Source organism: Ascidiella aspersa, chromosome 9 (genome assembly GCF_963924565.1).
Source record: "Ascidiella aspersa chromosome 9, kaAscAspe10.2, whole genome shotgun sequence".
Lineage (NCBI taxonomy): Eukaryota > Metazoa > Chordata > Ascidiacea > Phlebobranchia > Ascidiidae > Ascidiella > Ascidiella aspersa.
In genome coordinates, this window is record NC_139455.1 from 16,643,192 (window position 1) to 16,657,631 (window position 14,440).

The window sequence follows — 14,440 nt, forward strand, 5'->3', positions numbered from 1 at the left end:
TATACAAGAAAAATTCATAGAGGTAACATAATTAAGTTGAAGAACACTTTACACTTACTGCGGCAAAAAAGCATAATACACATTATTTGAAACTGTGTTTAGATAATTTAAACAACTATGAAGGGTTTATCATAAAACTAGATGATAAGTAGTGTGATAAATTATGTGACAATATAGCACAATTAATGTTTACACTGCATTTAAAAAATATAACTCAGCATGAATATACATATCTGAAACAAAATAATTAACACTGGCCCATCCTGTTTTACATCGTAAATTGGGTGTCTAAAATTAAGAAAAATATTCAGAATTTGTTTTAGTTACTGAAAATTTATCAGCTCACTGAATTTCATTATTTATATTTAAATTTATGAAAAAATATTCAAGAACAACACCCTAAATACAATATTTTAATACAACAACTGTTCCCAACCTAAAAACATATTTTTTTACTACAAAGGTGCGGAGCTTTCTACACCCTGTCTTTAACTCCAATATACCAATTACTTTTTAGTCTACTAAATAAATAAGAAATAGCTGTTTAACAGCGAAACATGAACACACAGATTAAAATATTGCAAAATATACATTTATTTTGCATAAAACTTGTAAATTGGTTCTAAACCTCAATCACCATGGAAAAGTGTTTTTGAACAATTCTTAGTGTCATTCCATTTTGGATTAGACAAACTGACAAACTGCTAACTTCATTAAAAAAAATAAATAAAAAATTGCTGGTTTACAACATGGTAGCATCATTATAGGCAGTTGGAAAAGCTTTGCCATCTGGAGGCTGTAGCCAGTTGCGTGGACTCCACTGTGTATTGTTGGATTCTGTAACATGAAATGTGTAAACATGCCGAGATTTAGCTGAATTGTTTTGCTTGCTGAAGTGGTGCACTTTTCCATCAATTAAAACCAGTGATCCTCGTTTTGCTGGAGTTATCTTGTACTGGTCAAATGGATAGTCTGCCATGTCACCTTCAAATATTGTTGCTGGAGTAGCACCCTCAATGGGATTACGAACCATACGCTTGGTAACCTGTGTGGTTTTATGAGATCCAGGAACAAACCACAGGCAGCCATTTTCCTCTGTCGCATTTTCAAGCGGTATCCACAACCCCATGAGTTTTAGTGGGTCAGAATAAAGAAAAGTTGCATCAATGTGACGATTCACTTCTCCGCCAATGCCAGGGGGCTTGAATATGTACATACTTTGTGGTACAACTGGGTGAACAAAGCCAAGGCGACGAAGAACTGTTTTGATTCTATTGTCAAAGGTTGCAGCCTTAAAAACAGGGTTCAGAATATGAAGAGCATGACCAATTTTATTCAGTGCTTCATGTTTGTTTCTTAACAGCTTTCCGTCTGCACCTTTTGCCAATGGTTCCCAAAAGAAACGAATTTTATCGTTGCTCTGTAGAAAATAATCGGATTTCATTTGCTCATGTTTGTCAGTGGAAAAAGCCACGGTGTGCTCTTCTGGTTTCATCTCCTCAACAAGCTTATAGCATTCTTTTTGTATTTCGTCACACTGCAGATCAGTGAAAAAGTTTTCCAAGACAAGAAAACCATCTTCTTCAAATTTTTGCTTTTGGTTATCACTAAACATAAATTCACCCATTTTTACTTTTTAAATAACCTGCTTCTTAAACCTTCGGGTTGAGTGCCGTCGAAAAATTTATTAAACCCTGTATCCTCCTGTTTGAATAGTGCGTTTAGTAGCCACAAACCCATATTATTTTACTAAATATTTTAAAGTGGAAAGTATTATTTGAATTATCTACATAATACAAGCAGTGTTTTAAGATTAATAGCAACATAGTACAGACATTGCAAAGAGGCGCCTAAATGTAAAACTTGCAAACTAAGTGAAGTTTTTTCGGTTTGTATATTTTTTTTAGCTTAAAATTGGGTTGCCTAATGCAATACATTAATAGAGTTATTTTTGTTGCATAGAGCAAAGTGAACCATTGCGTTATAGCTCTAACATGTTGTTTTAAAAACTAAAAATCATTTCAAAATTGACTGATTAAAATATAAACAGGTTTTCACTACCAACACAATAAGGGTTACTGTTTCAGAAAAAAGTTAAACCCACAGTTATAACTCCATTATAGCAACCTATTGCCCACCAATGTATTCTACAGGCAGTTTATTGGACATTTTTGAGAAACATGTTTTAATTTAGAAAAATTTTGAAAAGTCAAGCTTATGAACATTTATAAGGTAATGAAGTTTATTTACACTGCTTCCATACTTAATTCTCAATTGCAGTATGGCGGAATGGGAGTCCACGTTGGCCAAACAATCAGCCATAAAACAGAAAAAATAGGTGCCAAAAATGAAAGAAAAAATTCGATAAATAATTCATAGTCACAGGTATGTTGTCATAAAATAGTTAGACCACCTAAACCAAAGACCTTAGATGGAAACCTAAACCAAGGCAGCAAAATGTGTGTGATTAATTTTGGTACATCCACAATTCCAATATAAAAATACATTCCTCATTCCGGATAAAGTATTCTATTTGCTAATGTGTTGAATTCACACTTGTCGATCAGCCACTGTGAAAAGTACATGGCAAGTGTACCCTAGAGCTTGTTTTTCCTTTTAAAAGTACACCCTGACAAAAAATCCAAACTGCACCCAAAATATGTAAAATGCTTGTGTGGCAAACAGTGCATCAGAAAATCTTAAAATGCACCCAGGTGCAAAACTTACGTCGCGCTAACGGTAATTCCAAAAATTCCAATCTGGATTATACGTAAAGGTTGTATGTTGAAACAAACTGTAGATTTACTGACTATACTTTTAAAGGTTAACAATATGTAATTGTTTTACCTTCATGAAAATTAAATGCACGTAGCACGTTAATATTTTTTTATAGGGCGCTGGTCTGGAATCCTACCACTTTTTTACAGTACAAAACGAGTTGTCAAAAATAAAATTGCAATAAATAAATATGGGAGAATAAATATAATAATATCACTCGACCAAACGAAAGCAAAAGGCTAACTCGCACCCTACAATTTCAAACGATACTTAAAACAATCGTTCTAAGATGAAGTAAGAAGTTTAAACAAACAAAAGAAGAAATTATGTTTACATAGACATAAACTGATTCACATTAGTTGATATAATAGCTCAGGCAAGTCTTAAATTTATAAATACAACGTAATTGCACAGCACGAGGCATATCAAGCGAACAATTGTAATTATTAGGCTAAATAATTAAAAGTCCTTACAAAGTTAAAGTAAACCGCAATCTGCGAAGAGCAGATTGTAAAAACGTGAGGAAAAGCGTTCGAACAAAAATTGTAAAAACGAACCGATAGAGTATTTTCAACTTGCTTAACACCTTACACTCTAATTTTTTCTCGTATTTAAATCATGATAATTTTAAGTGAACATGTTGTGTAAATAATTATCAAATATGCTAATTGGAGTTTGTTAGATTTTATCAGTAATACCCTAAAATAAATTATTGTGCTATTTTGGAATAAATTGAGAAATACAACTTTGGCGGGAAATTATGTACTCAAAGTTTAAACATTTAAAATGTGATTTCTAAAACCAACACTAGGCTTACAAGACTATAAATTATAAAACAATAATGGTCTAAAAATAAATAACATCAAAAATACTATAATTTGATCAACATTTTAATGGTCATCGTAAGGCAAAACGTGCTAAAACCGGTACTCCAAACATATATATATAATATAATTATATAATTATCTATATTTATTTGTAGGGAGGTGTACCCCTAGGTTCTAGACCAGGGGTTCTCAACCGTGATCCTCGGCCCCTCAAGGGGGCCACGAAGCTGTCATTGGGGGGCCACGGGTATAACTCTCTAGCTAGGTCGTAGTATTGCGAAACTTGCCAGTTAACTTAAAATATGTGATTTTACTTGACCTTTTTTGTAACGTATTGTAACTCATTTTTTGTCACGTTCTTTGATTTACTCGCCAGTCCTTAAAGAGTTCCATTCCACCGTTAAATGCGCAATGTATGCTTGCTTACGGAGTTACTCAACGTCAACTTTTACGCTAATATTCACAATGCCTTTTTTGCTTGTTGAAGCTAAGTTGCCGATGTGTTCCTTGAAACAATTGACATATTGCAAAGACGGTATAAATCGGGGAAAAAACAAGCATAGCAAAATTAGGTTGGCAAAATGTGAATCGGTATGTTTCAGAGGGTTGAAACCGGCCGTTAATGCTAATTTTCGTTCATATTTTTATTACGAAATATTTTCGATCGAAGTACAAAAAATGCGCGGGCTGGATTAAATGGCTTGGTAGGCCGGAACTGGCCCGCGGGCCGTATTTTGCCCAGGTCTGATCTTGACTATTGTAGTGACAAAACAGAGTCGAATACAAAGAATACCTTGGCGGAGTCCGAGAACAAGCTTGACTAATTAGTTAGTTTGATTTAAAGTGGTAACTGATTTGTTAAAAACGGTACATAGATAGTAAGTGCATTTATTCGTTAAATTTTGTTTAATGGAAGAAGTAAAACGAATGAAAATACGTAAATACAATGCTAAGTATTTTTTACAAGCAGAGGGTCGAGAGCTTATCAAAGGGGCCACGAACTATAAAAGGTTGAGAACGACTGGCCTAGACCGTCTGGGTGATTACTGCAGAGAATGAAAAAGCGTCGTCTATTTGCTATGTAAGGCTGAAAATGTAGCTGGTACCGGTAGCGTGCTCTATACATTTTTTAAATGTGATAGATAAATATATTATAAACGCCTGATGCCCCCCATTTAGAGAAAAGACTCGCGTTCATGTAACATTTTAACGCCCGCTGGTGACAGTATCCCAAGGTTGAAATACTGTTCTAAAATGTCACGTTTCTTGACATAAAAATAAATTTATTTATAGTTAAACTGTAAATGATAATAGGTCGTGGGCTACATGTGGGTCGCATTAAAAGGTTGCGCGGGCCGCATGTTGTGCAGGCCAGCTGTATATGTCAAACAGATGTATTAGTTTAGAAATTAGTGCTAATTTGGCGACAAAACTCTTAACCCCCAAATTTATTACCAAATAATTATTAATTCGAGAACGTATTTCACGTAAAACCATAGACTGCTGCGTTTTATTGTGGCTAACGTGAAATCTTTTAGGTGGCGGCGTTAAGAAGGTCTGTCAGTGGTTGCGTTTAGAGCAGGGGTTCCCAACCTGTGGTACGCGAAGGTCTTTCAGGTGGTACGCGAGTAGCTTCCGTTTTTTCACTAAAACCTGGATTCACAACTTTTATATTTTGTTTATCTGTTTTTTTTTCCAAACAACAAAAAAATTAAAGCCTATTGAAGCCTATTCTAGTTATGTAACTAACCTTGTTCTTTCGTACCATTACGATTTTCAAAATACAGGTCATGCCGATTGTCAATAGGGGGGCGCCAAGCAATTCTTTGGTGGGCGCAAGCTCTACCTTTAAATATTTAACTTTTTATAATAATTTTATCAGTTCCATGTTGCGTTAGTTATTGAATCTGCTTGTATGCTGTCCTGTGCATAACATTACAATTACACATGTTTAGAAAAGAAACTGAAGAAAAACGGTTTATAATTTTACGATTTGCGAACTTTGAGGCTACTTATGTTTTAGTATAGTTTCTCGAATTTTGGGACAATATTTGCTACTTGTTTAGTCACAACAGTATGATATGGTTGAAGAAGATCTAAGTTGTGCACCACGCCACCCTCTCCACAAACTGTGTTTTGTCAATTTTAACAGCAAAACTACGAAAACATTTTGCGCTTCGCGCAAACTAGCAAATGCTTTTTTGCGACAATTGTAATGTTATTTGCAGTTAATAGCCTATTGTATGTCATCACACTTTTTAAAACACGATTACCGCAATGTTTTATTTTTTCACATCATGTCTGTCAAAATCAGCTCGATGTAAACCAATATTTCGAGCCCGAGCAACTTTTGTGTCTCCCAAATTAAAGTTTAGCCAATACAAACCAAGAAGCGCAATTTTTTTGCGCTTCGCGCCACGAGGAGTTAACTTTTCTATTTTTATGCTGTCTGAGTGATAATGTATTTGAAAAATACCGAATCTATTTAGTAATATTGTTTAATAAGTGTGGTACAAGGCACAGGACAATTACCAAAGGGGGCGCGGTAGAAAAACGGTTAAGAACCAATCTTCTAAACAAAGTGGTACGCGTGGCAGTACAGAGCGTCCAAGTGGTACGAGATCGTAAACAGGTTGGGAACCCCTGGTTTAGAGACACACTAAAGTTGGCATGCATTATTTTGCTTTTCATATTAGGCCTAAAACTTTTCGCAAACACAATAGATGTTTCAGTTTAAACATTATCCAATGGTACGTTTTGCCGCGTTGCCACGGCACAACAGAAAAGCAGGAAACATAGACTGCTAATCTTACAACATATATTACCTGTAGTTATAGGCCTAATGGTAAAGTAAAACTTCGCCGTAGCTCGTTGACAACATTTCCGTGCAGTATATTGAAAAAAATTGTCAGCTATACAAACCATTTTTTTATAATATCAGTAAAGTCGGCCCTCCCAAAAGATTATGTGCCGTAATCTTTTTGGTCCTGCCTAGGAGGAAATTTTTAATCGGTTTGCTAAACGCAACGATGCGCGAAAACTACTACCGTTCCGCATGGTTGGCCGGGCAACATGTCAACGATTTTTTCTGGAAAACTTGCCACGTCCCTTTCAGCTTCTCGGAGGATCCTTCGTCTTAAAGCCGCATTGTCTTGTTCATCAGAACCACATCTTTGCAGTTCAACCAGAAGAATGGCTTATCAACTCGAAGAAAGGGGAGCCCCTAATACACTGGACTACCGAATATATTACAGTGAGATGTGTTACCGCTATATTTGCAGGAAAAGTTTATTTACAGCGCTCCATCGTTATGCTACGTAGAAAGTAACGGAAAAAAACGGTCTTAATATAAATATTAATGCTTACGTGCGTTGCGGTATTTAGTATTTGTAGACAATTTTTTGGATTGCTTTCAAGGTACCAAATAGACAGAGCCCCCATCCATGTGTATATCTTATCTTTCCAAAGAGGTATACCGAAGAAGCTATAAACTTTAACCAGATTAACTAAAAAAAATGTTTTATTGCGCTACCTGAACTACTTTTGTATACTAATAACTAAGTTAAGTTGTTTTAAATTAATTAAGTGATCAATTTGTTGACGTCCAGTCTGCGTTTTGTTACACTTTTTGTTACACTTTATGCCCAAATTTTGGGGGGTACAGATGTGTAATCAAGGCTGTATGCATAACTGATGTTCGGGAATATAGCACAACTCAACCTTTTGCTGGAATTTAGGTGGTAACCAGATTGAAAATTTGGGATAAATCTCCCGTGCAGTTGCCCACTCAGCCGCACCCGAAGGCTGCGCATTTTGTGTAAAATCTACAAAAAATGCAGAAGCGAAAAGTTTCTTCAATGTGCAAAACTTCTGTCATATTAACAAAATTCAGTAAATTTCTGTATTTTCTGCCATGCAAGCTTTAGAAATAACGTTATTACAAACAGGCAAATTTCAGTTCAAGTTGATTACAGCCTCGCAATTTTAAGCTGTAAAATCGTTTGCCCTGCGCAAAATTCAAAGTTTTCAATCTGGTTGTGCAAACTACTGTTTATAGTGTGCACACAAATTAGATTCAAAAAAATCTTGGATGTGCACCTGCCACAGAATACAGACTGGCATCAAGTGAAAGTACTTATTTTCTTGGTTGATAGGGTTTTCAAAACCGCATACAATTTTGGCGCGTGCGTTTATCCTATTCCTCGGTTTGTGCTATGGCAATATAAAAAGGTGTTATTTAACAATCTAATTTATCCAGTTTTTAATTGTTAGGATTCAACCTTATAACCCCTTATGTGTAACCGTAACCCATAAATATATCATGTGTAAAGCAGTAAAGCTTTTCTTCACACATCTTCCTTAATCATTTTTTTGGAAATAAACTATTTGTAATACCATTATCTCCATATCTAAATGTTTTTTTTCAGAAAAGGATGGAAAGTATGTTTCACCACTCCATGACATTCCATGGCTTGCAGATGGGGATAAGGTTACAATAAAATGCATGAATTGTTAATATGTTGAATAACATTAGAGCAAATAAAAACATTTATAACAAAATGTACTTTCTACAAAAACTCTTTACTTGGTTTTCATTTCTAATGTTCAAAAAATGAATAAAAATTAACTACCTACCTTATAATATAAGTTTGTGAATATTTCAAAAATATGTTAAAACATAAAATATGCTTTAAAAATAATTTCATTTGAATGATTTATATATACATTATAGCTATTTAGTGCCAATTTTAAAATGTCAAATCAATTTGCATTTGTCATAGGTCAGTTCATTGTAAATTGATACTTCACATCTGTGTTACATAACAGTCACATTACTGATATCCCTTCACACATTTTGATAGCCAATCTAAGTTTAGTATGGCTTAAAAATAATCTTAAACACTGTGTTAACCTGGCAGATAAGTCAAGTAAAACAGAGAACAATAAACCTTATTTAGAAATATTGCTGTTTTTGTCTAGAAAATCTACAACATGGTAGTTGAAGTGCCTAGGTGGACCAATCCTAAAATGGAAATTGCAACTAAGGAAGACCTTAACCCAATTAAGCAGGATGTTAAGAAGGGAGCCCTGCGATATGTTGCCAACACTTACCCATACAAAGGCTACATTTGGAATTATGGTGCTATTCCACAGGTAATATTTTATCAGGCAGGCCGATGTTAACCTTACTATAATATGTGTACATAAAATAAGAAAACAAATCTACCCCTCTTTTTTTTTTTGACCTAACTTTATTGTGTCCGCATGAAATAAGATACCCTCTTTTTCGTTGGTGTTTTTAACCCTCTTTTTTGTTAGTGTTGAGACAAGGATATGTTTTTAATATTTTTTTAAGTTGCTGTACAGAAAAATCCGCTAAATTCATATAATATTGAAGAAACTTACATGGTCAGTAGCAGTGAGTGATATGTATAATTATATTTTACAGACATGGGAAAATCCTAAGCACGTTGATCAGAATACCAAGCAAACTGGGGACAATGACCCAATTGATGTTTGCGAAATTGGATCTAGAGTCTGCAACCGCGGTGATGTCATTCAGGTAACTTCTTACAATCATGCAAAAATACTGCAGTTTTACTTGTTGTATCGATACAAAACGAGTAAGCACATACAAAAAATACAAACATCCGACAGAATGTTGTATCATTTTAAATATTTGCAGTAATACATATTTTTGACCTACATTATATTTAAAACTGTTTATTGGTGTTCAGTAGTTTCATGTAAATATTGTTTACAAAAACTACTGATTTTTAAATCAGTGTCATTTGGATTATATGAATTCGTCCCATGGTACAGAGTCAACCTTAAAATTAAATTGATTTGATACTGTTGTAAGAACAACGCATGTTGGCCATACACATAACTGGTTTGACAGGTTTTGAAAGTTCAGACCAGCCATTGACTTTGTTTAGATCATTTGAGTGAGAAACTCCCCATAGTAGTTTACTACTGCTACTACTACACTCTTTGTATAGCCATAAACCTGATGGTTGCTCTGTTTGTTAAAATCATAATATTTTTCTTGGCCATACAGGTAAAAGTGCTTGGAGTTTTGGCAATGATTGATGAAGGTGAAACAGACTGGAAAGTGATTGCCATTGATGTTAATGACCCAGACGCTAAAGATTTAAATGGTACATTTGCATGGCTACAAGTTTTTTTTAGATATTAATAGTTGTTTATGCAACTTATCTACATGCAGGTTAATATCTGTTTTATTTGGATATGTTCGTGATATTAAGAAATGGTTAACTAAATTTTGATTCACCTTGTTGGAAAAGCTATAACAGTGCAACTGTAAAAGGTGTACTTGTAATGGCCTTGTGTTGATTTATCGATTGACATTAGTTTTACATTTTTAATTAAGATTAGAGCTATGGAAGTAGGTGCTTGACATGGGTGAACGAGATTGGAATCTCCCATTAGTTAATTATTACCTTGAAAATATTGATTTATACGCGTCTGACAACGCATTACAAGCTTAAGTAATCCCAGTAAAACATTCCAATACCCATGTAAAATCTGTCGATGCTATTATAACAAATAATATTTTTTAAACATTATGTACATGTATTTTATTAGAAAGGCCCTACTTTCTAGGCTTTTATCTATAAAATAAAATTACTGGTAAGCCATATCTCATTAGTTTCGCAATTTAATCACGAAACGTTTGACGCTTGTTGCGAATTTCGCAGTTGAGTTTGTTTCATTGATCAAGACTGAAAGTTAAACAACCAAGGGTCAAAGTCTTATGATTTTTTACCAGTTCCGCCCTGTGAATAAACAAACTCTGACGTTTGCTTTCAAGCGATTCACATAGTAAGCAAGTATTAAAGAAATAGTTGATATAAAATTGACGGGCGATTTGAATAGTTCAAATTGACGCAATGTAACATCCGATTACTTTTAAAAAAAAATTCTAAATGATTTTTTTTTTGTTTGGGAATATCTCATTGATGTGCTGAGCGTTACCCATGAGCATTGAGCAGACAAACATTACAGTAAGTATCACCGATATTAAGGGTGCCAAAGTACTTGAAAGAATTAAATACACAAAAGTATTATTATTTATTAACTGAATCGTGTATATTACTAAGCCCGATTATTATTGTCAAAGGTCATGTGTTCACATTCTGATGTTGAATAAGTTGAAATATATTACAGAAAAACAACTTATCTTGCTACCAATTATGGTAAAACTACATCACAACAACGGATAACCGAGCACTTAACACGAGCAATGTGTACCAGTAAAAAAAATTCCCATACTCAAATGACTTGGCTCATATTGGCCATAAAGATAACGGCGTTACAAATTGTCATAGAGTTTGTTTGTTGGTAGAGGTGACCCATAATACTTTAATAAGCCGATACCCGCTGCTAGGGTAGGTATGTTATTAGTTGATCTCAGTACTGAATTAATACAGTACTAAAAAGCCTTGTTCTTTTATTGCTTTACAACGTGAATTTGCGTGTTGCATCTTAGGAGATAAATCTACCGATAAATATTAGAAATCTAGTAATTTTAACTCAAACTTCGTAAATCCTATACACTTTTGTGCATTTCTTATACAAAGCTTAAAAAATAACGAGTTAACTTCACACGTTTTAAATTCTATTTTCTTGTCTGGCGATTATAATTACGGCATTCGGTATGATCGGACTACAATATACTTGTTGCCTAAAATATCAGATCCCAATATCACCATAAAAAGTCCGCTATTTCGTCCTCAGATATCGACGACGTGGAAAAACTAAAGCCAGGCTACTTGGACGACACACGCAACTGGTTCCGAATTTACAAAGTGGCCGATGGCAAGCCGCTCAACACGTTCGCCTTCGACGGCCAGTTCAAGGACCGAGCGTTCGCCGAAGCGATCATCAAGGAGACCAACGGCTTCTGGAAGGATATGATCGACGACAAGGCCGAGACCGACTTGAACAAGTAAGATTTTGTTGCTATTTATTAACTGTGTCCTACGCGGTCGCATAAAGTATATTCTGATAAGTTTTGAGCTTGCATATAGTTGTTGTTCGTTGACTGTGTCTTACGCTGTCGCACAAAGTATACTGATAAGTTTTGAGCTTGTGTGATTTATTTGACCCTCTATTTCATATCGAGACTCCTGTTTTATGTATAACAAAGGCAGTTGTTGTTAAAGATACATTACTTATAATCGACGTATATTTGTTAGGTCTAATACACAGTGCGACGGCACTTCGTGTCAGCTCAAACACGAAGATGCGGCAAACATTGTTGCTCAGGTACGTTGGCCGTGTTTTGTGTGTATATCTAGTCACAATAGTTTTTTTATTTCCGACTTGTTATTTCCATTAATTAGTAATTCTTGTCTTATATTTTACCGTTTGAGAAGCTAGGTCAGCAAAAAGTTGCCAATATTATTTATTTTACTGGTATTCTAACAGGCCCCAACTTTAAAGTTACTGCGTTTAACATTTAAAAAATCTTTTCTTTGCTGTATTTAAAATTGTTTTTTGTTTTGTAACAGAAACCAGAATGTTGCGATGCTGTTCCCGTCACCGACCAAAAAGGTTTGTGCTGCACTTATAGCATGCTGTATTTTTTCTTTGTGATTGGCATTTCTCGGGATAAGGACAATAAGTTTTCTTTATAGAGGGATGTTCGTATAATCCCAGGAACATCTAAAATACTAGTTTCGAATCGAGAATAACGAATCCTAGTATAGCAATAGCAATTAATCTCAAATAACTTTGGCTAACATTTATAGTGTATGATTGTAATAAAAGGATAAACTTTCAAATGGTTAACATTCCGAAGAAGTGTTTTTTAAACTGCTGTTTAAATTATAATGCACACCTACATTAAAATAAAAACATAAAGCCGGATACCAGATACTTGTGAAAACTTATTTTTTATTTTTTCACCATATATTGAGTGCAATGCAACACAATAAACTATTAATGACCTATGTCCGTTTCATAAATCAGTTCTGCTCTACTACAAACGTAATCTGTTAGGCATTCAATCATTTTGCTGCAAAATTTAAAACATTACTGCCGCTAGAATTGCGTAACCAATGACAATTAGGCTGTGTGTAATCTCGCTGATTATTAGCCTAAACTTAACCTTAAGTAACCCTGTAGGCTGACGGCAAGTAGATAGTCGCCAAAAAAAATGCTGGCGCCCCACAACATAGCTACATTTAAAAGTGGAGATTATTAATATGTCGCCTCAGCGGCAGGCATTTATCCAAACTTATTGCGTATCCTGACCATCCTCGGTAAAACTAAGAAAAAAATTATATATATTCTCAATTGGATTTGAATCTTAACGATCCGATATTTTACTTTGAACCAGAAAATAGAATAATTTGCTTAACTGAACCCTTGAAAAATCATCTATATTCTAAAGCAAGTATCCGAGATAGCCTGGTAAAAAAGAACAGTTGCTTTTTGTGCTACTGCGTATCTGCAAATAATATTTTACCAGAACGCCTTTCCAGGCTGTTCCGACCTACTTGCCAATTCCTAATCACACGCCTTTATATTTAAACATTGATTAAAACTAAAATTCTGAAATTTTATTTTGCAGCATTCCGTTGGTTCTACTTGAAGAAGTAACTTCAAATTACGCGCGAACCCTATGACGCCAGGGTCATGTGCTGTGACGTCGAAATGTTTGTCAAATCATATTTCTTATTCCGTATTTGTTTAATTGCAATTCGATCCTATGCGCTACACGTAAAACTGACACTTCGAGATTTTTATCGTGATGAATTCACTCGCACCGTGTTTCGTCTTAAAAAAGTCACCGTATTACCAAGTCGAATGTATCCTGTTCTATTGAAATGACAAAAGCAGTCTTCTTAAAATTGCAGAAATGTAGGTGGCGTTAAGCCAAGCAGTCTCACTGTCGGCATATTGTCAGTTATAATAATGTACCAAGTTCTGTTGTAAAAAAAACGTGAGCTACTTTGACCAATTAAAAGTGACACGCTTTGTAAAAATCAATATAATGTAAAACGTTTTGACAAACTACAGTAGTTATATTTCGCCGAGCGTTAAATAAGTTCTATCACAACTTGCCGTAAAAATGTGTTCCGACGACAAATCAAGTTTGTTCCTAAAGTTTGTTACAGTTGACTTAAGAGAAGTTAAGTCACCGATGTTGTCGGATTTTACCAAGAGCAGTTGGTAGTTTATTTTTAGAACCTATATCAATAAATGTGAACAAGTGACCAATTGCACTCGGCGACCCAGTCAAAACCGCGTCAGAGTTGGTTAATTTTGCCAGAGTCGGACTCCGGACTTATAATCTATCTTTGTGAATATTGTCTATATAACTAGTAAACAAAGAACATCCTTGAAAAAACTTTTCTCAAACGTCTGTTCAATTAACAAACGCTGGTTTGTAGCCTATGTACACTTTATTTTGTGCTATTAACACTAACTTAAAAGAGAGTTTAAATGTACAACGAAACTGCAACATCAGGTGGGGTTGAACTCAACATTTAGTGAGAAGTGCAATTTAATAAAACGAACTAAAAAAATACATCATTATGCTGTACCTTTGAAGCGGTAATTAGTTGATTTTTAAGTGCTTATATTGCGCAAAATCGATTCTTGCGATGCTCATTTTTTTAAATTAGAACATTAGGTCAGAAGAAACAATGGTCGGGGCATGACTTACCCTCCTGGAATCGACACTGAAAGAAAACACGATCAAAGTTGTGCTGTCGTAAATCTCAACAGGGCACAAAGATTTGAGGTCTGCTGGGCCAGCCACAATAGTAGGCCTACGTATAAATAGAAGACACAGGAAGAAA

At 34.8% G+C, this 14,440-nt stretch overlaps 2 protein-coding genes across 2 annotated transcripts; one reads left to right on the top strand and one right to left on the bottom strand.

Moving 5' to 3' along the window:
* Positions 1–4: 4 nt before the first annotated feature.
* Positions 5–3,138, bottom strand: LOC146133273 (phytanoyl-CoA dioxygenase domain-containing protein 1-like). Its single transcript, XM_083396440.1, has 2 exons — positions 1,262–3,138; positions 5–1,201 (listed from the first exon to the last, which is right to left on the bottom strand). The coding sequence occupies exons 1-2, from the start codon at positions 1,625–1,627 to the stop codon at positions 743–745; spliced, it is 825 nt and encodes a 274-aa protein (XP_083252566.1). The 5' UTR covers positions 1,628–3,138; the 3' UTR covers positions 5–742.
* A 3,535-nt stretch (positions 3,139–6,673) lies between these two features.
* LOC146133274 (inorganic pyrophosphatase-like) lies at positions 6,674–13,416 on the top strand. The gene is made up of 9 exons (XM_083396537.1): positions 6,674–6,858; positions 8,033–8,094; positions 8,586–8,759; positions 9,055–9,168; positions 9,667–9,766; positions 11,367–11,577; positions 11,828–11,897; positions 12,143–12,185; positions 13,207–13,416. The coding sequence occupies exons 1-9, from the start codon at positions 6,678–6,680 to the stop codon at positions 13,233–13,235; spliced, it is 984 nt and encodes a 327-aa protein (XP_083252663.1). The 5' UTR covers positions 6,674–6,677; the 3' UTR covers positions 13,236–13,416.
* The last annotated feature ends 1,024 nt before the right edge of the window (positions 13,417–14,440 follow it).